General features: G+C 44.0%; 1 protein-coding gene across 2 annotated transcripts; it reads right to left on the bottom strand.

The window, feature by feature from the left end:
* Nucleotides 1-27,567, bottom strand: NMNAT1 (nicotinamide nucleotide adenylyltransferase 1). Of its 2 annotated transcripts, none has more exons than XM_030324522.2 (6): nt 27,474-27,567; nt 26,432-26,553; nt 8,461-8,631; nt 6,604-6,787; nt 3,977-4,119; nt 1-3,633 (listed from the first exon to the last, which is right to left on the bottom strand). In XM_030324522.2, the coding sequence occupies exons 3-6, from the start codon at nt 8,573-8,575 to the stop codon at nt 3,233-3,235; spliced, it is 843 nt and encodes a 280-aa protein (XP_030180382.1). In that variant the 5' UTR covers nt 8,576-8,631; nt 26,432-26,553; nt 27,474-27,567; the 3' UTR covers nt 1-3,232. The 2 variants fall into 2 exon arrangements, with proteins under 2 accessions (XP_030180382.1, XP_030180383.1); XM_030324523.1 differs by lacking the exon at nt 27,474-27,567 and adding an exon at nt 27,237-27,439 and having other exon boundaries at nt 3,036-3,633.
* Between the last annotated feature and the right edge of the window lie 9 nt (nt 27,568-27,576).

Below are 27,576 nucleotides of genomic sequence, written 5' to 3'. Positions count from 1 at the left end.
TTGTATATTCAGCCAGTAAGGGACTTTTATTCATTTGCTGCATTCAAATTATACAACGTAAGGAGTAAAGGAGCACGACACATCATAAACACCAGCGTCAAACACAAAAATACCAGCTTCACATATTTCCTAAACTCAAAATTCATGTTACAAAAGCAAATTAGGAAAAAGGGATGATAGGAAGTACAGTGGCATATTTTCTTCTTCCTCGATGGAAGTCACAACAATTAGTATTTATTCCCCTGTGAAGTGCATTGTTCTAATTTCCATTATCAAAACAGGAAATTCTCCCCTGGAGGCCACCCAAAACTATGTTATGAAGCTGTGGGGTTAGCGGCATTTTTGGTACTAGGACAAAAGGCGAAGCAGGTCGTTCTGTGTACAAAGGTATCGATTCATGAACAGCACAACAACACGCTTGTTTCACTATTACCAAGTCTCCTGGGAGGCTCCCAAACGCTTTATTTTTACCCAGTGGATCCTGAGGTCAGTATTCTCACAGCTGGGCAGGCTGGGCACTTCTAGGTAGGAAGGCACGTTACAAGAGAAGTTTCTACAAAATAAAAGAGAAGTTTCTGGCAATGGAACCTTTCTGCAGTTGGCACCCATACCAGATGGACTAAGTGTGGTTTTCCAGAAGAAATCTAAGTTTCATTTCGGTAGCTTCATCTATTCTAGGCGGTTATTTTTCAATATTGCTTCAACTCTCAACTCCAAAAAGTCAAGGAGAGGAAGAAATGACCTTCATCTCTGTGGTCTGAGATTCTAACCCACCACTCCTTCAGCAGAGAGAGACTGAACCCTACTGGTGCCAGGCTCTGCATCCCTCAAGGTCTTTGTGAAGTTGGCCTGTTGGCTTTAGTAAGAATAAGTCGGGGCGGCTGGATGACTTAGTCGGTTGAGTGTTCAGCTCTTGATTTTGGCGTGGGTTGTGATCCCAGGATTGTGGAACTGATCTCTGCGATGGGCTCCATGCTGAGCGAGGACCTTGGGATTCTCTTTCTCTCCCTCTGCTCCTCTCCTCCACCTTGCCCTCTCTCACTTAAAAAGAAAAGAAAGGAATAAGTAGCGGTAGGGTACGTTGGCCAGTTTTTTCTTTAAGGTTTTATTTTTGGGGGGTGCCTGAGTGGCTCAGTTAGTTAAGCAACCAACTCTTCATTTCAGCTCAGGTCACGATCTCATGGTTCATGAGATCAAGGCTTGCGTGGGGCTCTGTGCTGGCAGCGTGTATGTAGGCTGCTTGGGATTCTCTCTCAAAATAAATAAACATTAAAAAAAAAAGATGCTATTTTAAGTAATCTCTATACCCAACGTGGGGCTCGAACTCACAACCCTGAGATCAAGAGTCACACGCTCTACTGACTGCTGAGCCAGCCAGGGACTCCCCCCACCCTCTTTTTTTCTTTTAAAGATTTTATTTGTTTGCCAGCTTTAATATTTTCCCTTTTCGAACTGTGGATTCAGATTTGACTGTACAACCACACAGCTGTATTTTTCTTTGGCAGGGTTATTAATCCTTCATCTAGAATGGTGTAGGTATAAAATATAAATTGAAAAAAGGTAAATTATTGTATTTGCATCAGAAATTGAACTTTTTATCACAGGATAATTTTCATGCAACATGGAACTACTCTATAAAAGCTATTTCTAGTCTTTTTTGCTTTACCAATTGGTAAAATTTCCACAAAATCATAATGCATCAAACTATATATAACAAGCTTGCATTTGTAACATAGAAACTATGACTTCGATTATTATTTGGGAGTTCTACTTTGGTTAAAATCCAGACAAAAGGATGAGAAAAAGTGTAAGAAAGTAGACCCTTTTACTGCTTAAATTCACACATGGCAGGTTCACGGTGGGCCAGAGCAGGAACAGAGGGGCTCTTGAGAAACTCAACAGAGAATTTTAGAGTGAGATCACAGAGTGCCCTTCTGAGATTCTGAGCCAGAAGGACCGCTGAGCTGACTCAGTGAGGCATTTCTGTTCTTAGGACCTTCGTTCATCTTTTGATTATTAAGCTGTCAAGAAAGGCTAAGAGCACGGACACTTAATAAAACCCTTGAACAGGATCCCTCGTTCTCCGCGGTCCTCTCTGTTCCAGGTAGCATGATAACATCTCTGAAGTTGTTCCTGCAGAGACGGCAAAAGGGCAGACGGACAGAGCCACGAGAGGCCGTGCTAAGAGAACACACATAATGTACAACCTTTTAACTTACTACTGATTTTTTACCAAACTTGTAAGCTTTAGTTTATGAAACAGGATGCGATTCCCTTCCCCAGACTGTTTCTCTGCCTCTGGTGGGCATCAGAAACACCTGTGCACCTTTCTGACTCTCTGAGGGCCTGGACCTTTCTCCCAGCCTCCAAAGGTAAAGCTCCAGGGAGGTGCGTCTTGGCAGAGCTGAAGTGGCCAATTTCTGACGTGTGCCAGAGAGACTGAATCGTGAGCATGGTTTCTGCCAGGCATATTCACAACCTGTATCCTGCGTAGCTGAAGATGACCGATCAGCGGTGCATTTTACACGATCACTACTTTAAGAATTGTTTCCTTGGCCCCCCTCGGTGAAGAATGCCTAGAAATGGGCACGCATAAAATGTTAATTCCCTTTCTAACCGAAGTTAAGATTTTAAATGGACTCTTGCTTTCCCACTTTGCTCCGCTTATGTGGTAGACCAGAGAGGTCCTTTCTGACTTATTTGTAGTTAGTACAGTTGAATGTCTTCTGGTTTTAGTGCTGCTAATCCCTTGTTTTAAAGATTAAAGGATTTGTACATTCTTTCAAAAAAAAAAAAAAAAAAGACCATCTTGAAAACATCCATTTGGACAATTTCCAATAAAAAGATAGACGTGGGGGCGCCTGGGTGGCTCAGTCAGTTGAGCATCCAATTCCTAATTTGGCTCAGGTCATAATCTCACAGTTCAAAGAATCGAACCCTATGTTGGGCTCTGCACTGACAGTGAGGAGCCTGCTTGGGATTCTCTCTCTCCCTCTTTCTCTCTGACCTTCTCCCGCTCGCTCTCTCTCCAAATAAACATGTTTTGTTTTTTTTTTTTTAAAGCACTACATTAAAAAAAAAAAAAAAAGACAAACCATATTTTCATCTACTGGTGATTTTTACCAAACTTTTAAAAAGCTTTAGTTTATGAAACAGGATCACGATTCTTCTTCCCAGTCACTAACACCCAGACTCTTTCACATTCCCAACAGACAAGTCCAAAGTGCAGGAGTCACGAGTTAGCTTCTGCAGTGTTTTTCTGCAAGGGAGCCAGGATGACCCCAACATTCCTCTCCTCACTCTCAGGGCTGTACAGGTCATGCTTTTCGATATACTCTCGGACAAGGTCTGGCACCAAGTAGCGAATGCTCTGGCCCCTTCTGAGGGCTCGCCGGATCTTTGTGGAGGAGATGTCATTGGTGATCCATTCATTTACCAGGTGAATGTTGTTCCGGTGTTTCCACAGTGCGTCGGATTCGTAGATGAATTTCTCAGCATCGTTTCCAGCCCGAGTAATACAGATGAGCCCATAGTCTCCTACAATTCGGGTGATATCCTCACTCTTCCACAGATTGGGAACACCGAACGATTCCAATAAATCTGCCCCACACAGCAGCTTTACTTTTGGCACATCTGGGAAGAAGAAAACACAGCTTCAGGGTCTGCTTTGCTAATAACTCCCTGAGTCAAAATGAATGCATCTATGTGTTTTTCTGGCTAGAGGGTTCATAGTTTTGATCCGAATCAGATTCTCAAAAGAGATCTAGGAATTGCAAAAGTTAAGGACCGCTGCAGGAGAAGTAAGTTCAAGGTGCCTTTTCCTTCCTCTCCTTCCCTCCCTCCGGTCCCAAAACTAACAAGGGGCATTTTCCAGGCAGCCAAGCATCCTGAATATGAAATGAAAATACAAAGGGGGCTCGCTCAGCACTAGAATCTTATCCACTCCAGTCGGTAAGTCTTGATAAAACATACAGACCTTTTGTTTTTGGCTCTAGCAATTCCTTTTGACCAAAATCTTGTCTTTGTTCAGCCCACTTCCTTTTCCGTCCAGGCCTCTCCAGCCTAGGTGAGTCCTGCTGGTGATCACAGCTACTGGCCTCCAGTTTCTCCTGATGGTGTCTAGAAAACAACAAAGCAGTAGAACATCCTCTTCTCACAACATTCAACCAGAAAACTGTCTCTCTGGAGATGGCTTAGAGGCTCTGGCCCAAGGTCCAGGCTGTGTCATATTAAGAACATGCAAACCACAGGTACACCCAAGGCCTATCAGTCAGAATGGATGCTGACCAGCACCCAGTACTTCCGGGTCAGCGTGGAGGCTGGCCAGTAGTGCCCGGGGACTGGCTATCGGGCATAGAAAGTAAGGAGATCCTGGGAACACAACAGATGGTAGCGATTACTATTCTAAGCTTTATGTGTGTGTCACAATAATAAGAGTTAACATTAGTTATTTATTATGTGCTAAGCACTCCACTAAGTCCTTTGCATGGATCATTTGATGAAATCTTCCCAACATCCCATGCCATAAATATCATTATTGTTATTATTATTCCCATAATGGAGGGAAGTGAAAGCTTAGAGCTGTAACTCCAGCTCTCGGCAGACTCCCTGGGATGCAGGAGGCATTCAGTAACAACCTGACTGAGTGAATGCTCTGGCTTTTGTGAAGCAACTCTACTGGGGCACCTGGCTGGCTCAGTCGGAAAAGCGACTCTTGATCTTGGAGTTGTGGGTTTGAGCCCCACGCTGGGTGTAGAGATTACTTCAATAAATAAAACTTAAAAAAAAAAAAAAGTAAAGCAACTCTCTTATTGCCAGCATTATATCAGAACTGCTTATTATCCCCATTGAGAGAGAACTCTAATTTGCCCAAGGTCACTTAGCTTATAGGTAGCAGAGCCGGTGCTTGAACCCCAGCAGTCTGCTTCCAGAGCCCACACTCTTGACCACTGAAGAGTGTGGCTTCACCTAGTAGTGGAGAGCCACAACACCAAGGATAAGGTCCTAGAGAGGACAAGTGCCCGAAGCCTAGAAGGAAGGGACCACAGGCGGGACTCACGGGCAGCCTTGTTCTGGATCGGCAGCAGGATGCCCAGTGCTCTACAACCGTGCGGTTACCCAACGTGAGCTACACCTGGGGAGCCAAGTGTGTCCTGTGCCCCTAACTCCCTTCGCTCTTGAGCAGCTGCGTTAATATGTAACGGACAGCAAGGCTGTCGGGGAGCGGGCTGGGTAAGGTCGTGGATGCAGAAGGCTGGTATCTGACGGGAGAATTTCTGGCCAGTGAAGAGGGCTGACTTCTCCCTGCCAAGTCTGAAAAGCCGTTCCTCTTGATAAGCTGCTGTGCCAGACAGCCTCTGCTGGCCTGGTGTCCTACCTTCCCCCGGACACACCTCCCAGAGGTTCTCACGTGAGAGAGATTCCACCGATGGGGTTCACTCACAAGAGAGCTGGAAGGAAGACGGGAGGCACCGGCCATCTTTCTGGGCCGTGGAGCCTGAGAAGCAACCTCTTACGGAGTGAGCACAGTGGCCAGATCCTGTATTCCACTGTCCAGTCACCAACTTCAGGAGACTGGGACAGCTTAACAGCCGCATTTGTGGGAGCAGGGACAGGAACCGCTTTCTGAATGGCCACCGCAGCTAAAGGAGGTATGACCTTGAAACAAACCCGACTTCCCCTCCTCCAGCCCTCTGACACTTCTGCACGAGCACCTAAATCCCTTTCTGCTTAAAACAATCAGGGTGGTCTCTATTTCCTGTCCAAACCCTAACTGATGTGGTCAGAACCAGAAGGCTCAGAACTCTAAGAACTGACATTAGATGGAAAGGTTTTTCAGAAACAGAACATTAAGTAATAATTAATTAGCTGTTGCTCACTCTAGTTTCTGAATCCTTAACGGGAAATGTTTCTAAGGTATGAGCACAGCGATCTGGGACAAACCCAGTATGCCGTCATGGAAGCAACACCCAAAATCAGGACTGTCCACGACCAGGCACCATGGCTTCTCTTGTTTAAATTACCTGCCTCTCTCTTTTAAAAAAATTTTTTTAATGTTTATTTTTGAGAGAGAGAGAGAGAGAGAGAGAGAGGCAGAGAGAGAGGGAGACGCAGAGTCTGAAGCAGGCTCCAGGCTCTGAGCTGTCAGCACTGTCTGATGTGGGGCTCGAATCCATGAGCAGTGAGATCATAAAGTCAGACGCTTAACCAACTGAGCCACCCAGGAGCCCCTACCTGCCTCTCTCTTTTATACTTAAGAAGATTAACGACAACAATGTCTTCTTATGATTTTGCCTTTCTCATTCGGGGCACCGATAGGCCAGGCAGGCTTCTCCGTGGATGTTGTCTCCCACAGAGGTGCAATAGTAACGAGCACGCAAACATCTAACAACACGATGAAGGACATAAAGGCTAAGGAGCCGCCACACCCCACACCTGAGACGTAACCTTACGCAGGAACAGCACAGCCCACGAAAACGCCCTCCCCACCCTGGTCACGGTTTGCAAACGTGTTCTATTCACAGACACGGGCCACACTGACACAAGGCAAAAAGGCCCAGCCCATTCCCGCAGGACTGACAAAGCCGACCTCACCATGAATACCTTAGCACCTTCAAGGTCTCTACCCAGTCCTTCTGAAGACTTTCCCAGGTGTCAACTTCCACCCATTCTGAATTCTTGGTGGCTAGTTCTGCCATGATAACTCGGTGGTGGGCAGAGATGAGTCCTTTCTTCTTATACGCATCGCCCACGGGAGAGATGACGCCTTTGATGACTCTGTATTTTCCTGGATAAAGGGTCAGATTTGAAGCGAGGTGTAACAAGTCAGATTTTACACACAGGAAGGATTATCATCACTCTGGTTTTATAACAGAGTCCCGCCCCCTGGGGTTTCAGAAAAGGGATTTAGGTTCTCTTTCTTTCTTTCTCTTTCTCTTTCTTTCTTTCCATCCATCCATCCATCTATCCACTCATTTATAAACAAGGTGAAACAGGCATAACATAAAATTCGCCACGTTGACTGCCTTCATTGTACAGCTCAGGGACATCAGGCACATTCACATCTCTGCAGCCATCCAACCATCCGTCTCCAGAACTTTTGCACCTTCTCCAACTGAAACTCTGTCCCTATTCATCACTAATTCCCCACCCCCTACACAATCTAAATTCTGATATTGCCAAATTGCCTCGTAAAAAGCCTTAATCAATTGGTATTGTTCACCTACAGTGTATACGAGAGCCCATTTCTCCTCAACTTCTGATACTTGACGTTATCAAGTTTGAACATTTTTGTCCATGTGATGGGCAAACTAGACCTCATTTTTTATCTTCGTTCCCCAATTATTAGGATTATTGGTGAGTTTAAGCACCCAGGCGTCCATCTATCTATCAGCCTATAGCATGATCCTTTACATTACAAAATATATTATGTAGGGGAGAAAATCATTTTCCTTGACCCTCCTTGGGTCCCTGGCTGAGTCTAAAAATTAAACTCACAATGGGGCGCCTGGGTGGCTCAGTCGGTTGAGCGTCCGACTTCAGCTCAGGTCATGATCTCACAGTCCGTGAGCCTGAGCCCTGCGTCGGGCTCTATGCTGACAGCTCCGAGCCGGGAGCTTGCTTCGGATTCTGTGTCTCCCCCTCTCTCTGTCCCTCCCCTGCTCATGTTGTCTCTGTCTCAAAATAAATAAAAACATTACAAAATAATAAAAAATAAATAAAAATTAAACTGACAAAGAAAAACATAGAAATTTATTTAATAGAAGGCTTATGTTACGTGGTACCTTCGTAAGGAAATAACAGTTAAACCTGGGTATTTTTATGTCAGGTTTGGTGAAGAGTGGACAGTTGTAGAGAAAAATGGTAGGGCAAAGAGTTTGAGGTACGTTCACAAAATTCAGGGAAATTTAGCAAGGCCTGTTAGTTTAGATTCTTCTAGGCATCGATTTGCCTTTAGTAATAAGGATGCTCCTTTCCTCCCGGTATAGGGAGGGCACCTCCCACAGGAAGGTTTGTTTGGTTAGTTGGTTGGCGTTTTTTTTAAGTTTATTTATTTATTTCGAGAGATCGTGAGAATGAGCACAAGCGGGGAAGAGGCAGAGAGAGAGGGGGAGGGGGGGAGAGAGGGAGAGAGGGAGAGAGAGAGAGAGAGAATGAATCCCAAGCAGGCTCCACGCTGTCAGCACAGAGCCCAGAGCCCAACGCAGGGCTCGATCCCACAACCCTGAGATCATGACCTGAGCAGAAACCAAGAGTTGGATACTTAACTGAGTCACCCAGGCGCCCCCATGTGAAGGTTTTTTGAGCTGCTTCCGAGAAGGGTGGGGAGGAGGTCAGAGTGACCTTCCTGTTTCTGCCATTTTTTCAAACTGCTTCAGCTTAAAATGTCCATCGTGACAAAGGGCCATATTTTGGGGTAGTGGTCTGAACCCTATTATTGCTTTTAGCTACTGTTCCTACCTGTTCCGTTCATGTAGTCCTTGGCCAGCTCAAATAGCCTCAGGTGCATGTTGGTGATAGGATTAAAGGAGCCACAAGCAAGAAGAACCACTTCTGTCTTCTCTGAATTCTCCATGCTAAGAATTTGAAGTTGTTGATCTAAATGGAAAACTCGGACACCCTGCTCGTTGTCTGCAAAGGAAAAGAACATACGTTCAGCTACAGGTCTTTAGTGGCCTTTCACATTCCCATTCCAAGTGAATGGATAAAAATATTTGGCTTCGGGGCACCTGGGTGGCTCAGTCGGTTAGGCGGCCAACTTCGGCTCAGGTCATGATCTCACGGTCCGTGAGTTCGAGCCCCGCGTCGGGCTCTGTGCTGACCGCTCAGAGCCTGGAGCCTGCTTCAGATTCTGTGTCTCCCTCTCTCTCTGTCCCTCCCCTGTTCATGCTCTGTCTCTCTCCGTCTCAAAAATAAATAAATGTTAAAAAAAATTAAAAAAAAAATATTTGGCTTCGATGACAAGGACAGCCCCATTTCTCCACCCTTCCTTTTCACTGTGAATTTGCAGCTCCTGCCAGAAAGGGATGGAATCTCCTTCCCCCTCTTTGTGACTTGCTTCGGACAAGAGAATGTGGCAGTTAGGACAGTGTGCTAGTTCTGAGCCCAGGCCTTTGAGGTCTGCACACTTCTGCTCTCTTTTGGCCTCCCTCCTCTGCCATGAAAACAAGCCGAGGCCAACCTCCTGGACAGAGCACGCGGGAGACAGCTGGTGCCCCCGCTGACAGCCAACCACTGGCTGTGCGGCTGAGGCCATCCTGCACCAGCCAAACCGCAGACGACGTGCTCAGACACACAGCCCAGGTGAGATCAGCTGAGCCTGGCTTACATCAACAAACCCACAAGCTGACCCTAGACTCATAAGCAAAAATGAAATGTACATGCTGCTGAAGTTTTATGACTGCCCTACTGTAGCTCCAGTTAGCTGATACAATGATGTTATCAACTACCACATAAATGGAACTCCCTGACAACCTGCCCTTCAAGACAGTAGTCGGCCTCTTAGTCAACATGATCACATTATCACTTTCAGCTCAGGAACAGTTTACAATTTACAAACCTTTTTTCATATTATTCCATTTGATCCTTCTATAACCCTAATGAAGTAATACAAGACAACAGATTTAAACTTTTATTAAATGAACTCAGATAGATTCAGAAATTACGAGGCAGCAAAAGGCCCATAATGAAACCCAACAGTCTGGCCACATCCTGCTCACCAAACCCTCTATGCAACTCCCTTCAAAGCAAGCACTTTTAACTTTTTCAGCTATTTCTTCTGGTAGATTCTACCATATTTCTATACTATGTGCTTATAATGCTATTTCCAAATTTATCCAAAGTAAACAGTACCTGTTTACTATGATGATCCATGAGGATTAGCTCTCACACACCCTCACTGCCTGTTCCCAAACTTCTACATGTATATCTATCTATAGTTTCTAGTCTGTGTTGAAAGCCGTCTTCTCCTAGAGTTGTGAAGGCATCGCTTGTAGATTGCAGTGTTAACAGCGATAAATCCAAAGTCACTCCCAATTCTGGATCCTTTGAATGTGACTTACATTTTTCCTCCCCTGAAGCTTGTGAGATCTTCTCTTTGTCCCCAGCGTTCCGAAATTTTACAATGATGTCCTCTATGTGACTCTATTTTCATCTGTTGTGCGGGGCACCGGGCAGACCCTTTCAAACTTGAGGCTCATAAACTTCAGTTCTGGGAAAGGTCCTTGAATGATGACATTCTGCCTTCCGTTTTCTTTGTTCTCTTTGGAAATGGCTATTATTTGGAGCTGAGGCAGCTGGATTGGTCTTCTCATTTTCTTTTCTTTTCCCTCTTTCCTTTAAGCTCTAATTTCTAGATATTCTCAACTCCATCCTCCATCTGTTGAGCTGATTTTCAGTTCTGCCATTATAGCCTTCATTTTAAAGACCTTTGTCCTCTAGGGGCGTCAGGGTAGCTCAGTCGGTTAAGCGTCCGACTCCTGATTTCTGCTCAGGTCGTGATCTCACGGTTTGTGGGGTTGAGACCCGTGTCGGGCTCCGTGCTGACAATGTGGGGCCTGCTTGGGGTTCTCTTTCTCTCTCTGCCCCTCACCTGCTTGTGCTCTCTCTCTCTCAAAATAAATAAATAAACTTAGAGAAAAAAAAAGACCTTTGTCCTCTAAATGTTCCTTTTTATGGTGTTCTGTTCTTTCACCAATGCATTCTCTTATCTCTCTACCAACATGAATGATACATTTTCAGTTTCTTTCAACAAGAGCTGATAGGAAGTTCTGAGTGGGTGAGTAGGACCCATGTACAATGGGCTTCACTGTATGGTAACCTGGCAGTCAGTGTTGCAGGTCTCGCCCCTGGGACCGGCCGGATTCCACAGAACAGTATCCTCTAATCTCCTGTCTGTTATAGCACAACAGTTAAGAACCTGTGCTCTGTGGGGCACCTGGCTGGCTCAGTTGGTAGAGCATGCAACTCTTGATCTCCGGGTCACGAGTTCAAGCCCCACGTTGGGCAGAGACATTATTAGAGACATTATGGGGGGCGGGGGGGGGGCGGGAAGCAACCTATGCTCTGAAACCAGACTGCCTGCATAGAAATCACCTACATGGGCTGGATGACCCAGGACAACCTGACCTTAACCTAATCTTCCTTTGTCCCGGTTTTCTCAGTCTTAAAATAGAGAAAATAACAGTACCTACCTTGTGACCATCATGAGGATTAAGCGAGACAATACACGCAACTGCTTTTGACAAGAAATAAACACACTGTGAATGTAGCTACTATTAATGCTGCACATAATGTCGCTATAGTTCAACTCTTTTTAATCTACAAAAACATGAATTTCAAATGGTTCAACCAAACATTATTACTCTATTGACTCTGGTTTTTTTCCTGGAGGGTTTTTCTCCCGGAACTCATTCTCTAATGTGGACTGAAAGTCTCTAGTCCTTTGTACGGCTATCATTCTGAAACCTTTTTCATCTCTCTTCTGAGTCAGATCCCCTATTTCTGAGGACCGCATCATGTCTTTCTTGGTTTATGTCCTGATTTTTCTAGAATGTATCCTCAAGTAGCTTCATAATAAAAGGTACATGGGAAATAAGTTTGGTTATGTCTTTATCCTTCCTTCAGAGATGAATGGCTTAGTTGAGAAAAAAGTAAGTTGAAATTATTTTCTTTTTTTAATTTTTTTTTTTTCAACGTTTATTTATTTTTGGGACAGAGAGAGACAGAGCATGAACGGGCGAGGGGCAGAGAGAGAGGGAGACACAGAATCGGAAACAGGCTCCAGGCTCTGAGCCATCAGCCCAGAGCCCGACGCGGGGCTCGAACTCACGGACCGCGAGATCGTGACCTGGCTGAAGTCGGACGCTTAACCGACTGCGCCACCCAGGCGCCCCGAAATTATTTTCTTTTAAAATTATGAATGCATTTCTTCATTGTCTCCTAGCATACCACACTACTGCTGAAAGTCTAATGCCATTCTGATTCTTTTCCTTTTTTACATACCTTTTTTCTTTTTGGAAGATTTGTAGGATGTTTTCCTTATCCCCAATGCTCTGAATCTGAAATGCCACAATGTTGTGTCTTAGTGGGGGTCTTTTTCATTCATTGTGCTGGGAGTCAGCTGAAGAGGTTCAGAATGTGCCAGTTTGGCACGTGGATTATTTTGAGCAGAAGGTATTGAGAACCCTGTGGGCTCAAGAGAAACTTCTGCCCCTCCCTTAAGAACACAGAAGAATCTAAATTGGAGGTCTTTCTCAGAATAAGGGTTATTAGCGGAGATAAATTTTATCTAAGTGGCCCATCTGTATAGCAGGGCAAATGTCTAATTACCAAACATGTTTTTATCGCCCCACAAAGCGCATTACTCTCCTCTGAAAACACAGACCCCCACCCTTTCTGACTTCAGAGTGACATACAGACCTCATGTTGCCTGACTTTGGAATTCCCGTGTCCATGTGGATCCCCCATATGTACACCTGTTACAGTTGTTTTATTCCTCTCAACCCCTCTCATGTCACTCTGATTCTTAGTCCAGCTAGAAAGACTTCTGAGAACACAGGAGTTCTTGCTCCCCAACACAGTGAGCCTTCAAATCTCTTAAACTCAAATCACTCAGTTTTGGGTTTTTTGATAAACTGCTTAATAACTATCAAAAAATAGTTTTGTTATTGTAAAATTTAAAAAAATATTTTTTTAAGTTTATTCATTTATTTTGAGAGAGTGCATACGCACGAATGGGGAGGGACAGAGAGCAAGGGAGTGAAAGAGAATCCCAAGCAGGCTCTGCACTGTCAGCACGGAGCCCCAAGCAGAATTTGAACTCACGAACCGTGAGCTCATGACCCGAGCCGAAACCAAGAGCCGCACGCTTAACTGACGCCACCCAGGCGTCTCTAAAAAATATTCTTATACATCCAAATTATGTTTCAAAAGAATCATTCTGAGAGCTTATAAATATAATTCCAATGATGCCAAATTGCTAGAAGCATGTGGGGAACTTTGGGGGAATTACCTACACAGGCTGGAGTATTTTTCCAATTAATGTAGAAACACAATGAAAGATAACAAACACACAGCTAGCTGTATGATACTTTTCAATGGATAAAATGCGTTCACACACCTATCATTCAAGCCTCCCCACCAAAAACAAATTTGGCCAAAGTCATTTAGCTGGTTCCAAAAAATAAGCTATTGTTAGATATTTCGTTTTTCTAGTTAATCTTCCACCACTGGACATTTACGTTTTTCTAACTTTTCAGTATTACAAACATCTGAGATCAACAGTGGGTTGAAAATGAGCTGGAAATAGAGGCTGTCATATACCTCGCTGTGCACTTCCAAGACTTCCCAGTGCTCAAACAACCTGTGTCAGGACCACTGATTTATAGCTCAACAATGTCTAGACCCAAGTGCCAGGGTGACCAAGTCACTTTTGCTCAGATTCTATGCTCTCATTGGACAAAGCCAGTGAGTGGCAGACTCAGGGCCACTTGATTCCTGATTCCTAGGCTCACTCATCAAAAGAAAAATGGGAGACCTGGGTGGCTCAGTAGGTTGAACATCTGACTTTTAAAAAAAAATTTTTTTTTTTTACATTTATTTATTTTTGAGAGACAGAGAGAGACAGCGTGAGCAGAGGAGGGGCAGAGAGAGAGGGACACACAGAATCAGAAGCAGGCTCCAGGCTCCGAGCTGTCAGCACAGAGCCCAGTGCGGGGCTCAAACCCACGAACCATGAGATCGTGACCTGAGCCGAAGTCAAATGCTTAACCGACTGAGCCACCCAGGTGCCGCGTGACTTTCTTTTTTTTTAATGTTTATTCATTTTTGTAGGCTAGAGAGAGACAGAGTGTGAGCTGAGGAGGAACAGAGAGAAAGAGAGATACAGAATCCGAAGCAGACTCCAGGTTCCAAGCGGTCAGCACAGAGCCCAACGCGGGGCTCAAACTCACAAACCATGAAATCGTGACCTGAGCCGAAGTCAGACGCTTAACTGACTGAGCCACCGGGCGTCCCTCACTGACTCTTGATTTCAGCTCAGGTCATGATCTCATGGTTTGAGATCGAGCCCTGAGTTGGGCTCTGTGCTGATAGCATGGAGCCTGCTTGGGATTCTCTCTCTCCTCTCTTTCAAAAGAAATAAATAAAAAAAGGTGGTGGGGGGGGAGGCATTAAACCAGAGCTGTGTAGTTTGGAAATGAGCCCTCCTGGTTGAGGAGATGAGGAAAGTGCATGTTAACCCCTTAGGCAATGGGAACCTTTGAAGGTTTCTGAGCAACAGAGTTACAACACGGTTCTACACAAACAATGTTTTAGAAAGATAATAAGACATGGGGATTTACAACCTTAATTGATTTTATCAGCTTAACCAAATCACTTAATTACAAGTCTTTAAGTTTCCATATCTGTAAAACAGGGATAATGACAACCAATTTCAGTCACCGTGAGGATTAATTCTGAGACTAACACATGGCAACGTGCTTGCATATTCCCTAGAACAGTGCTAAAATAACCGGCAGCTGTTACTTGGGAGGGAAGTGACAACACTGATGATGGTGATGCTGTGGGATTAACTGGAAGGGGCAGAACAAGACCAGTTACAAGTCATGTGACTGGAAGGCCAGTTACAAAGTTATGAGTCCCTCAATTTAAATAGTCAGTGAGAATGGAAATAAACATTTATTCAATAAACATTTGAGGCTTTCTCCCAACAAAGCATAGTGGTAGGGGTCACAGGGACACTGCTAATTGTTGATAAGAAATAAAGAGAGAAGGGTCGGTAATGCTCCACACAGCATTTTAAAAAATGAGTTAATTTACAAGAATGATTTAAATGTCCTACCTTTCAATTATCAGCTCAAGGATGATACCAGGGTTCACTTCAGGCTTGTTCCCACCCCTCCCATCCCCACCCCCCAATTCCCATACAGAGTGCCTGTGGTTATTGGGGTGGTGGTGACTACGACATGCCCGACAGGGCCCACAGGGAAATCAGGGTATCCTGCCAGCTTCTGAGCATGATCAATGAGAGCCTGTCAGTTCCAGCCCCGCCCACCTCAAGTTTCAGACACCACTCCCCATGGGAGATTGAGCTGTGGGCGGGAAGAATAATAAAGCTCTAAGGGGAGGTTTGGGTCCCCAAGGAGCTGTCTGCTGTTCAGGGAAGGACAGAACAAAGAGCTTAGAGCTCCTCCCCAACCTTGGGGATGCACTCAGGTTTCCAGTCTCCCCACCCCCCTCGGGGGAAAGGCTGGGGAAGGGGCTGGAGCAAGCTGATCTCTTAGCTAAAGGAAGCTTTCTCTCTGGTCACATTCACAACCTATCTCAAATATCCAGCTCAGTTCTATTAATTCATCATGAACACAGACAACTTGAGCTCACACTAGACTCTAGACCTTTAAAACCACTGAAGAATTAAGTTACAGTCAGCCTCCACTATAGCCCAGGGTGTTTAAAAAAAACAAGGATCCGTCCCTCTCCAAGGAAAAGTACTTCCTCTGTATCGCTGCAAGGTACCAGAATATGTGGGTAGGGAAAGGGGACAAGCTGGTGACAAATGGGAGGAGTAGTTTGGAAGCTCTAACAGGGCCGTTCTGGATCCTCCTTGCTTTGCTCCAGGTGCTCAAGGACCAGCATCCCCATGATTCACTTCTGTCTGGCCCACACAGCCTACCACCTGCACTGCTGGCTGCCGAGATCATACCGGCTCAGGCTGTAAGTGTCCCTCCCCAGCTTGCTATAGCAAAAAACTCATTTCTTCCTGAGACAGTCTTGACATTGAACTAAAATTTACTTTCAATTTTCAAATCCCATTTTTCTTTAAAAAAACTGAAATATAGCTGATGTATAATACTTTCTTAAATTTTTTTAAAGTTTATTTATTTTGAGGGGCGCCTGGGTGGCGCAGTCGGTTAAGCGTCCGACTTCAGCCAGGTCACGATCTCGCGGTCCACGAGTTCGAGCCCCGCGTCGGGCTCTGGGCTGATGGCTCGGAGCCTGGAGCCTGTTTCCGATTCTGTGTCTCCCTCTCTCTCTGCCCCTCCTCCGTTCATGCTCTGTCTCTCTCTGTCCCAAAAATAAATAAACGTTGAAAAAAAAAAAAAATTTAAAAAAAAAAAAAAGTTTATTTATTTTGAAAGAGACAGACACAGTGTGAGAGGCGGAGGGGCAGAGAGGGAGAGAGAATCCCAAGCAGGCTCAGTGCTGCCAGCACAGAACCCTACAGGGGGCTCGACCCCATGAAACCATGAGACCACAACCTGAGCCAAAACCAAGAGTTGGATGCTTAACTGACTCAGCTACCCAGGCGCCCCGTGACTTTCTCAGGTTTGAAAAATACTGAGATGTAAACATTAATGAAACATTTTGTAAACATTAAGTCAGTTTTTTCAATGTTAACATTGAAAAAGTTAACCATCTTGTAACATTTCAGAATGCTCAATATAATTAAATCTATGTTGACTGAATGTTAATGCGTTGACTTGTCAACTGATTGGAATTTATATTCCTAAAAAGATGCTATTCCTTTCAAAAAGGTCCCATCAAGCCTCTAACTGTATTCTAGTTGTAACAATGTTTCACTGCTTTAAACAGTCTTGGGGTATATTTTGAGACTATTTTTTTTTAATACTTTCAACAGGGATAAATCTTTGTCTTTGGGTAGATTTAATTTCTACAGATACCCTAAGGTCCCTCAGTGCTAAACCTCATTAATAAAATAATCAAGGTAAATAATAGAGCTTATGATGAAGAAAGAGAACTATCAGTTACTGAGGAAGATCTTATATGCATGGATCTTGTATTATTATTTTCAGATTAAGATATTCTCATATGCATGGATTTTATATTATCTTACACTATCTTATGTTGCATGTAAGTACATGTAATTTCAAAAGAATTTCAAAAATGAGCAGAAACAGCAGACTTCATCTGGTTGTGGAAGCTGGGTGGGTCGGCTTACTCTGTTTATTGGTTACACCCCATGTGAACCGGGTGGCAGGAGGCAGCGGCTGGCACAGCACAGGGCCATGGTCAGGACTCTCAGACCCGGCTCCAAACTCTAGCTCTATCACTACTGGGTGTTTGTCCTTGGACAAGACACTTAGTCTTTCTGAGTCTGTTTCCTCATTTATAAAATGGGGAACCAGAGTCCCTATCTCATTGGATTTTGTGCATATTAAATGCGAAAGTGAATAAAAATGTTTGACACATTTGTCTACTCATGATGAATGTTAACTTTCACTATTATCTGTGAGTTGTCTTAAGGCATGACCTTACAAGTCACAGTAAAGGAACCAAGGTTCTCAAGATCCCTTGGGGACCAGTATCCACAGCGCCTGCTACATAGTAGGAGTTCAGGAAATGGCAGTGCTAATCTTCGTGAAGTTTTATTAGACATAATTGTGCTCAAATGGAATGGATCTCAAGTCATCTTTGTTATGTTTAAAACTTTCTCTCTGTGGTCTAATGTGACACTGTCATGAAACAGAACCTAAATTCGGTTTCTTGAAGCCATTTGATCACTAAAGAAGTAATGTAAAACGTAACTCGCTGTGTCTCATGCAGCCAAGTGACGGTGTTCTTGTTTGGGACCACCGCTCTAGTCCTCCAGCTGTATGTTCTGCTAAGGTAAGTGTTTTCACCCCCCACCCCCAGCACAGGGCAGCTCAGCATGTGGGCCTGACCTCTGGAGATGGTTCTGGTGCGCTCTGCCATTCCTGTGATGAGTTTAACTGCAGCCTGACCCATGTTTTTGCCCCTGTTATCAATGGTGGTCACCTGCTTCACCTCTTTGAAAAAGTCAAAAATCTCAATATGAACAGAACAGTTGGGATTTGGGCAGATCGAGTTTTAACACTTCCTTCTTTTAGTACAAGAAGCTGTTAGATGGGAGACAACAAGGGCACCAATGTTGCCACTTATGGATTCCCTAGAGCCCAGTCTCAACAGCCTAGCATGAGCTAACGTCTGCAGGGCCGAGGGCGACATAGATATACGTGACCAGATTATGACTTGATACCTTATTTCAGATTCTATGTTGGACATTAGTCTTGCGGAAAAGGTCAGTCAGCTAATAACTCTCACTGGACAAATGAAATAAATGCAACCCGATACATTCAGAATAAAAAACTGCAGCTCTAAACATGTGGAAAGTCTGAAATAATCTGAAGACTGAGAATCCACAAAAGGGACAAAACGGAAATGGGAACTGTGACACTCCCTGGAATTAGCCTAATTCAAATTTTCCAACTTAGGTCCTAGGAGTTTTGTGTGCAGTTAGACCAACTTCCTTACTCCAGAAGGCCAGAATTCCCACAAACTATCTTCTTGATATTTTCCACCGAAATATCAAGTTAACATGAATTAGAAAGATAGTAAACATTATTTGTCCACCGATCAGAAATATTAACAACTCTCAATATTACCAGTAGGCTATTTAGCAGCGTTAATTTGCAGTTAATAAAAGGGAGTTGCCTGGAACCAAATGAACCCAGGGCCAGAATTAAGATTAGAATTCAAGGGTTAGTGCCTTCTGGTATCGTGCTTACAGGGCGAAATTCTTCCAATAATTGATAAATTAACGTATGACCCTGTGTATTGATTTTAGACCCAGATCTTCCCGATACTGCGGGCAACCTCTCCTTACCAACCTGGTTGGTAATATCATCTTTACTTTCTTCACAATTGGTAAGTGTACATTCATCAAGCACTTATTACGTGCCTACTGTCTGTCAGACACCGCTGAGACAAAAATGGGGAAGATGGGACTTCCTGCTCTTCAGGAGCTCACAGACTGAAACTTAAGAAAAAAATTCACGTTTAAAATTCAGGTGAAGGAAATTTTTAAAGTTCCTTAGCAACCTTCTGGAGAAGGTTGTCCTTCTGGTGGTCCTAACCTTTGAGTATGAAACCGAATTAAGTTAAATGCAAACATTTTGTGTTGGTGTTATAAAATTCTTTAGCTATAAAAATTACTAGATTCATTTACTCATTTAATAAACGGTTACTGAACCGGAGACGATACCGTGTAGAAGAACACGGACCTCAACAACTTGAAATAAAAAAGTAATAGAGAAGCAGTGGACTCTGAAATGTGGAGTTTTAGGAATGTCTTAATTAATACATTTCGATTATCTTTGCCTGTGTGTGTGCTTAGAAGACTGATGTGTAATTTTTTTTTTTAACATTTATTTATTTTTGAGACAGAGAGAGAGAGCATGAACGGGGGAGGGTCAAAGAAAGAGGGAGACACAGAATCTGAAACAGGCTCCAGGCTCTGAGCAGTCAGCACAGAGCCCGATGTGGGGCTCGAACTCACGGACCGTGAGATCGTGACCTGAGCCGAAGTCGGACGCTTAACCGACTGAGCCACCCAGGCGCCCCGAGTGATGTGTAGTTTAAATAAAAACTATGCCTACATTTTTTTAAAGGTTTTTATCCATTTAAATAATCTCTAGATCCAATATGAATCTCGAACTCAAACCCTGAGATCAAGAGCTGCATTCTCCATTGACTGAGCCAGCCAGGCATTGTCCCTAAACTTTAATGAAAAAATCGTTACCGAAGGCCTCGGGCACTGCTCTAACTGCTCTAGAGTCTCCCACTGAATCGCAGCTCCACAAGAGGGGACGACGCAGGTAATGGTGGCAAGCACTGGCTTTGGAGACAGAAGGAGGCCAGTTGAAACATGCACTCCACAACAAGTTACTTAACCTCTCTGAGCTCCCCCCACCTCATTTGTAACCCGGAGATAAATTACCTGCTTCGTTTTGCTAAGGCTTAAATGAGATAACAGGAATCGTTAAACAAAACAGTCATAGTTCCTATTACCAACACCACCAATATTAAGAACACAACCCATATTAAAGGAAAACCTTAGCCTGGCTGGGTTTTGAGCATGAGTCCCACAGGAGGGAAGCGAGGAAACATACACTGTTTAGGCGTGCATTCAAGAATGCATTTCTGGGGGCCGCCTGGGTGGCTCAGTCAGTTTCGCGTCAGACTCCTGATTTCCACCCAGGTCATGACTCACGGTAAGGGAGTTCGAGCCCTGCAAAGGGCTCTGCACTGATAATGCGGAGCCTGCTGGTGATTCTCCCTCTTTCTCCGCCCTCCCCCACTCACAATTTCTCTGTCTCTCTCAAAATAAATAAACTTAAAAAAAAAATGTATTTCAGAGATAATTAAACCTAGTAAATCGATGCTGCTCTGATGTCCTTTTAGGTTTTACTGTGCTGTTTACGCAGACGGAGCCCGTCCCACAGGCACTCGAGAGGATGTTTGCTGTATTTGGTGTGGGATCCTTCAGTGAAGGAGTCTATACCATGGTGTTAACAGTTTTGGCAACTGACTGTGTATGTTTTTAAGTACTGAATTTCTAAAGGCTCATCTTAATCTGAAAGCTTGGCTGTACATAATACACCATTAGTCTTCAATATTTTCTACTCACAGTAAAAATAGAGGTATATAGAGACAGAATTCTTAATTAGACACGTGCCACAGTTAAAACAATTCACCAGGGAAAGTTTAAAAATTCCAGGAGAGGGGCGCCTGGGTGGTTCAGCTGGTTAAGCGCCTGACTTTGGCTCAGGTCATGATCTCATGGTTCCTGAGTTCAAGCCCCGCATCAGGCTCTGTGCTGACATCTCAAGAGCCTGGAGTCTGCATCAGATTCTGTCTCCATCTCTCTCTCTCTCTCTCTCTCTCTCTCCATCTCTCTCTCGGCCCCTCCCCTGCTTATGTTCTGTTTCTCTCTCAAAAATAAGCAAACGTTAAAAAATAAATAAAAAATTCCAGGAGAGATTTTTCTTTTTGCGGATAAATTCTACTGTATTAGACTAAAAAGAAAAAAAAAAAGTTGAGCTACCGCTGAAGAGTGGAGCTGTTGGACTGCATTTTGCAAAGTATGCAGCAAGCCTTCCATCTCCTGCTAAGCTGGGGCCATTGTTTAAATCCTTTTGGCAAAAACACTGAAAATAGGGGTTCCAGTTAAAAGACAAGTATTCCTCACAGTGCTTTTCTCCTCCCAAATACAGGAAAAAACGACCCCTGAACTTTACTACTTGTCTGTGCTGCTGTCGGTGGGCAGCTTGGTTTCCACAGGTGAGCAAAACTTCCCGAGCAACCTGTCCTTGTCAAAGGCTTAGCAGTCCTTCAAGGCAGTAAATGCTCAGGCAGGGCTGTCCTGTTGTAAGAGACGCCCGGTTCCTCCTAAAGCCAGAGCTCCAAGAAGCACAGTAATTAGAAAAGCAAAGTAAAGAGGAAGCACAGAGGGTTAGAAGGGAAATAAAATGCCATCCTTTTTCATGTGGTTTCCACTCCATTTAATTAGATCCCCTTCTTCATCCTGCAGTACTTTTCTCGGGCCTGGGGCTGACCTGGCTGGGCAGTGGGACCCGTGCACGACCAGGCGCTACATCAACGGTCTGATGTTGGCATTTGAGGCCCGCTGGTCTCCCGCCTCCCACAGAGGTGGTCGGCAGGCCAGGCCTGTCTCAGCAGCCCCACCAACTGACAGCTGCCCGGGAACAGGTCAGCTCCTACCCTGCTACTCCTGAGTGAAGTGGTCAGCTGACATCACAGCTAAGACAACAGGAAGCACACCAAAACCAGTCATCTGAAAGAAAGTTGTCTTTAAGTATTAATTAGTACGGACAATGGATAAAAAGGAACAGTTCAACCCAAATCACCAGATTGACACTACGACCAAATTCACCCCAAATAAGGACGTTCTTTCAAGATCATTACTCTCTCTGAATCTCCTTTTTTATTTCATGAAAATATTGTCATCAGCTGGATAGCTGCTATAGAAATAAGCACTGAAAAGGAAGAAGGAAAATGTGAACCTTAGCAATGAACAAAGGTTTAGTTTCAGGCACCTGGCTAGCTCAGTCCGTCAAGCATCTGACTTCGGCTCAGGTCATGATCTCACAGTGTGTCAGGTGGAGTCCCACATCGGGTGAGCTCGAGCCCCACTTCGGGTGAACATGAGCCCTGCTTCGGGTGAGCCCCGCTTCTCTCTCCCTCTAGCTCTCTCTCTCTCTCTCTCTCTCTGCCCCTCACTCACTTGCGAGCACTCTCAAAAAAAAAAAAAAAAAAAAAAAAAAAACCTAAAAACCTCACAAAGGTTTGGTTTCAAAAAAACAGTGATTCACATTGTGTATTTGAACAATTTATTGTTCTTTAAAAACGTAGTGGGAAATTTTAGAATAAAACTAACCACAATCTCCTCCCCACGGGTTACAAAAATCTTTTGCATCACAACAGTCGATTGTTGTCTAGAGAAAATAGCCAATTGACCTACATGATGGTTTTTGTCTTCTTGCTTTTTCTGTGTATTCATAGATTCTGAGGTTTCTTAGTAGGAGCTAGTTAATCACAGATGCTCTCCACATCTTTAGGAAGGAGACACAACTCTATTTCTTGAGGAAAAGAACTATCTATTGGTAGGAGGATCAAATTCAATATAAACATCTCCCAACACATCTATGACAGGCACAGACCTTCACAAGTGGGAATGACTGTTTCCACCTGTTTCTCTATTCAGGTGGCCCCTGCTGGAGGCGAAGTTACCTAACAAACACACTATCCATCCAACATGCTGACATTTCTGAGTGCTTTCCAAATTCCAAACCTAGTGTTGAAACTTAGGAATTAGAAGCTTGACGGGGGCGCCTGACTGGCTTAGTCTGTAGAGCATGCAACTCCCAATCTCCAGGTTGTGAATTTGAGCCCCACATTAAGCATAGAGATTACTTTAAAAAACAAAAAATACAAAAAAATTCTCCAAATTCTCAGGCACCTGGCTGGTTCAGTTGGTGTAGAGCATGTGACTCTGCATCTTGGGGTTGTGAGTTCAAGCCCAACATTGGGTGTAGAGCTTACTTAAAAAAATAAATAAATAAAACAAACTAACAAACATATATACCTCAGAAACAAACCAAATATGTATGTTTACTAGCTGGAATTTAAATAAAAACTTGGAGAAAAAAAAGAAACCTGAGTAACCCATACATTAACCATGAAAGCCCCTGAAATAATTCTTACTATGATTGACACAAACTTTTTAAAAGTAACACAACCTAGGAGCGCCTGGGTGACTCAGTTGGTTAAGCATCCGACTTCAGCTCAGGTCATGATCTCACAGTTCGAGCCCCTCATCAGGCTCTGCGCTGACAGCTGGGAGCCCAGAACCTGCTTCAGATTCTGTGTCTTCCTCGCTCTCTGTCCCTCTCCCATTCGAGCTCCCTTCCTCTCTCTCTCTCACAAAAATAGACATGAAAAAAATTTTTAAGTAACATAAACTTTTATGTTCTCCTGACTTCATTAACCAAATATTAACATATCAGATAAACATCAATATACCTCAAATAATATCTGTATTGGAATTTCCTTTTTTTTTTTTTGATCTGTCTTATCCCACCCCCCAAACCTGATCTACCTGAAAACTTCAGGTAATGACAACTCCATCCTTCCAGTTGCTAAGACCAAGTACTCTAAACTATCTTTAATGCCTTTTTGCCCCTCACACCCCATTGGGAAATCCTAATGGCTCCATCTTCAAAATATATTCAGAATCCAATTATTTTTCACTATTTGGAACATTTAAGTTTATTTATTTTGAGAGAAACAGAGAGAGCATGAGTGGGAGAGGGGCAGAGAGAGAGAGACAGAGAGGGAGAGTGAGAATCCCAAGCAGGCTCCTCATGATCAGTGCACAGAGCCCAACATGGGGCTCGAACTCACAAAACCATGAGATCATCACCTGAGCTGAAATCAAGAGGCAGACGCTTAACTGACTGAGCCACCCAGGTGCCCCACTGTTGGGAAAATTTTAACTGACTGTTTCTAAATACAAGAGGCTGCTTAAGACCAAGGCTGCTTTGTATTCTTTCTTTCCTTCCTTCCTTCCTTCCTTCCTTCCTTCAAGTTTTTATTAATTTCAGTAATCTCTACACCCAACATGGGGCTCGAACTCACAATTAAGAGCCATGTGCTCTTCTGACTGAGACAGCCAGGCGCCCCTATTTCTGTATCTTGAAGTTATGCAACATTCCTAACTTCAGAAAGTAAAATCACGTTTCTTTTTTTTTTTTTAAATGTTTATTTTTGAGAGACAGAGAACGGGTGGGGGAGGGGCAGAGAGAGGGAGTCACAGAATCTGAAGCAGGCTCCAGGCTCTGAGCTGTCAGCAGGCAGGGCTCAAACCCACAAATCGTGAGATCACAACCTGGGCTGAAGTCGGATGCCCAACCGAGCCACCCAGGAGCCCCAAAATCACATTTCTTAACTGATAAACATAACTTGAAGCATAATTTAAAACAGTGTTTTAACTAACCCATAACGTATAAAACTGAATTTTCATTTACTTTAATGGTTTTATTACCCCCAAAACCAAACCTGGTTTCATGAGAGTTAATTTCATTAAGAAACATTTATTTCATGCTACTAATACTGTATGAAATATAAATTATGCTCTTTCCGATATGAGTAAAATTTATGAAATATTCTGAAACTGTGCTACCTTTTAGCTGCTGCACAGTTTAGACAACCACCTCACAGACTAAGGAAATTCTCTATGACCTATGTTGGCTCAGAAGCGAAGTATCTTCTGTTGAGCACCTATTTTTATGGGGAATGCTTTGTTTTGGGGTTCTTATTCTGGAGCCTGGCTTCAGGAATATAACATCCCTGAATGTATAAGCAGAATGTAGGTTATGTGTACATATGAGCAGCTTCCTGGGAGGATGTCAAGGGAAGTTTGAGAAGCTAAAAATAAGTATTAGGGGCACCTGGCTGGGTCTGTCGGGGGAGCATGCAACTCTTGGTCTTGGGGTCATGAGTTTGAGCCCCATGTTGGATGTAAAGATTACTTAAATAAATAAACTTTAACAATAAATAAATAAATAAATAAATAAATAAATAAAACCAGTAAGCACTAAACTCATTAAATTTAGTATGTAAAAAAATACCAGGGGTGCCTGGCTGGTTCAGTCAGTAGAGTGTGCAACTTTAAAAAAAAAAAAATTTTTTTTAACGTTTATTTATTAATAACATTAATAAATTAATTAATGAGAGAGACAGAGCATGAGCAGGGGACAGGCAGAAAGAGAGGGAGACACAGAATCCAAAGCAGGCTCCAGGCTCTGAGCTGTCAGCACAGAGCCCAACACAGGGCTCGAACCCACAAACCGTGAGATCATGACCTGAGCCGAAGTCAGACCCTTAACTGACTGAGCCACCCAGGCCCCCCTAGAGTGTGCAACTCTTGATCCTAGGGTTATGGGTTTGAGCCCCACATTGGGTGTAGAGCTTGCATTGAAAAAAAAAAAGTAAAAAACCCCTTGACTTTGACATCTATCATTGCTCATTTAAAGTTAAAGAAAAAAACAAACAAACTGGGGCACCTAGGTGGCTGAGTTCGTTGAGCAGCCAACTTTGGCTCAGGTCATGATCTCATGGTTTGTGGGTTCAAGCCCTGCATCAGGCTCTGTGCTGACAGCTCAGAGCATGGAGTCTTCAGATTCCCTGTCTCCCTCTCTCTCTGCCCCTCCCCCACTCTGTCTGTCTCTTTCTCTAAAATTTAAAAAACAAAATTCATGCTCTTAACTATGTCACAAAATTGACCACAGTACAAGCTATCTACTGGTAGACGTTTAAAAGAGGTCCACATGTTCAGAGAGCCTTTGGCTCATGTACTTCTTGTTAAGCCACTCGAGTTTCACCTGCCCCAGCATTTTTCCTACCTAGTTGGAGCAAACCATCCTCTCTGGGCTCCCATCCCAAGTCCAAGTTAAAATGTCCTAAACTCCTGCAGTTGCCAAATAGTATTTCCCAGTTATGACTCCCAACTCTGAGGTGATTTCCCCCAATGCTCTCTCCGGTAACTACCAACCTAACATGTTTTCCTTTTTTTTTTTTTTTTTTTTTTTTTTTTTTTACAATTTCTTCTCTTCCCTCCCCCCCCCCCTCCAAAACCTGGATTCTATTTTTGTTTGACAACTGGGACCCAAACCAAATTCTCTTATGCTCTAGGAACGTTTTTCATTATCCATTCGCCCTAAACAAGAACCCAAAGAACACCGTCAGCACAGAAGTGCTAAGTCAAATCAAGTCACTGAGAAAGAGGAGCAGGTAAGCACAGTGCATGATCAGGGGAGGCCCTTCCTCCACAGCTACCGCCACCACTTATACTCAGACCAACACAAATGCCTGAACAGAACACCCTATCATCATCATCGTCATCATCAAAATTAGGGGAAGTACACAATGAGCAAATGTTTATTTAGCAAGTTCCTCAATCTGGGAAACAAAGAATATTTTTCAGTTTTGTTTTGTTTGGCACTGATCCTATTTGTCTCCGAGAGCTCCGCGTCACTAAATGCACGTATCGAAAATCAGAGATAATTGCATTAATGTAACAGCCACTTACTTTCACAAAGGAAATTCTGTGAACCTGAAGCGTTTTTGCAAGGTAGGTTATGGGAACCATTCCAACTGCGTCAACAGTCTTCAGTTGGGCTGGAACAGTGATTTCACATCCAAATTGTAACTCTGAAAAGCAATTTATGGTAATAAGTAGGAAATTCTACAATTAGAACTGGCAGAAGTAATTCATTCTGGTAGGATTCTATGGTAACCTCTGTTTGGTGTAGCTGGAATAGCTTTAAAGACAACACCCTTGGGGGAGGGGGGGACCTGGAGGGCTCAGTTGGTTAAGCCATCGTCTCTTGATTTAGTAGAGGTCATAATCCCACAGTTCCGTTCCTAAGATCGAGCCCCAAATCAGGCTCCGCGCTGACGGCATGGAGCCTGCTTGGGATTCTCTCGCACGCTCTCTCAAAAAAATAAGTTAATTTTTTAAAAACCCCAAAGTTTTAAAGGCAACACCTCTGCAACAATTTTGCCGTCAACCCTGATGTGGTCTTGGGGACCACGGACTCAAGGAGAAGGGCTGGGAACACCAGAAAATGGTTTCCGCCCAGTTTTATCAGTAACTTTTAACTTGTTGCCCAAGGGTGAGTAGTGTCCTCAAGGGACGTGTCAATCCGCTTCTGGGAAGATGGGTCTCGCCTTTACAGCGGAAAAGGGATTTCGGAGGAAACAGAAGTCCTCCAGAATGGAGAACTTTCTCCTCCGCCCTCCACCCACCTCCGCCAAACGCAAGAAGCCTCTAGAAAAGGACTGATTGATTGACTGACTGACTTTACTTACTTTACTCGCTTATTTATTTTTACCTGTTCAGAGGGGGCCAGAGGAACATTTAGCGAGTCTTTTGGTTCCACGTTAAGATGGAAAGAATGAAGGGGCAAGGCTCCTTGCCCCAAGCTTGAGTGTGACCTTGCCTCGAGGACCGTTATATCTGCCCCTCAAAGACCCCGCCATCTTGAACTCCCCTCGGCGTGCGACAAAAAGAGTCCCGGGCTGCCTCCCCTAAAGCCTGGTTTCTCAAGGGCTCCAGCCAGGGGGCTTACCACGCACGTCCTCAGGGTCGACCGGCCCGAATCCTCCCGGAGAGGACCCGCAGCCCGGACGCCAGAAAGGGAAACACCCGCGCCCGCATCCTCATTGGCTCCT

This window comes from Lynx canadensis, chromosome C1 (assembly GCF_007474595.2).
Source record: "Lynx canadensis isolate LIC74 chromosome C1, mLynCan4.pri.v2, whole genome shotgun sequence".
NCBI lineage: Eukaryota > Metazoa > Chordata > Mammalia > Carnivora > Felidae > Lynx > Lynx canadensis.
The sequence above is the reverse complement of the archived record's forward strand: the minus strand, read 5'-3'. Positions and strand labels throughout refer to the sequence as shown.

What these genes read in the sequence shown, in the direction of transcription:
- NMNAT1 (XM_030324522.2), bottom strand. Translation starts at nt 8,575, where the DNA reads ATGGAGAATTCAGAGAAGACAGAAGTGGTTCTTCTTGCTTGTGGCTCC. An exon ending in GGACTACATGAACGGAACAG is followed by an intron (nt 6,788 to 8,460) that starts GTAGGAACAGTA and finishes CCCTTTATCCAG; the next exon opens with GAAAATACAGAGTCATCAAA. An exon ending in GAGACCTTGAAGGTGCTAAG is followed by an intron (nt 4,120 to 6,603) that starts GTATTCATGGTG and finishes GTTGTTTTCTAG; the next exon opens with ACACCATCAGGAGAAACTGG.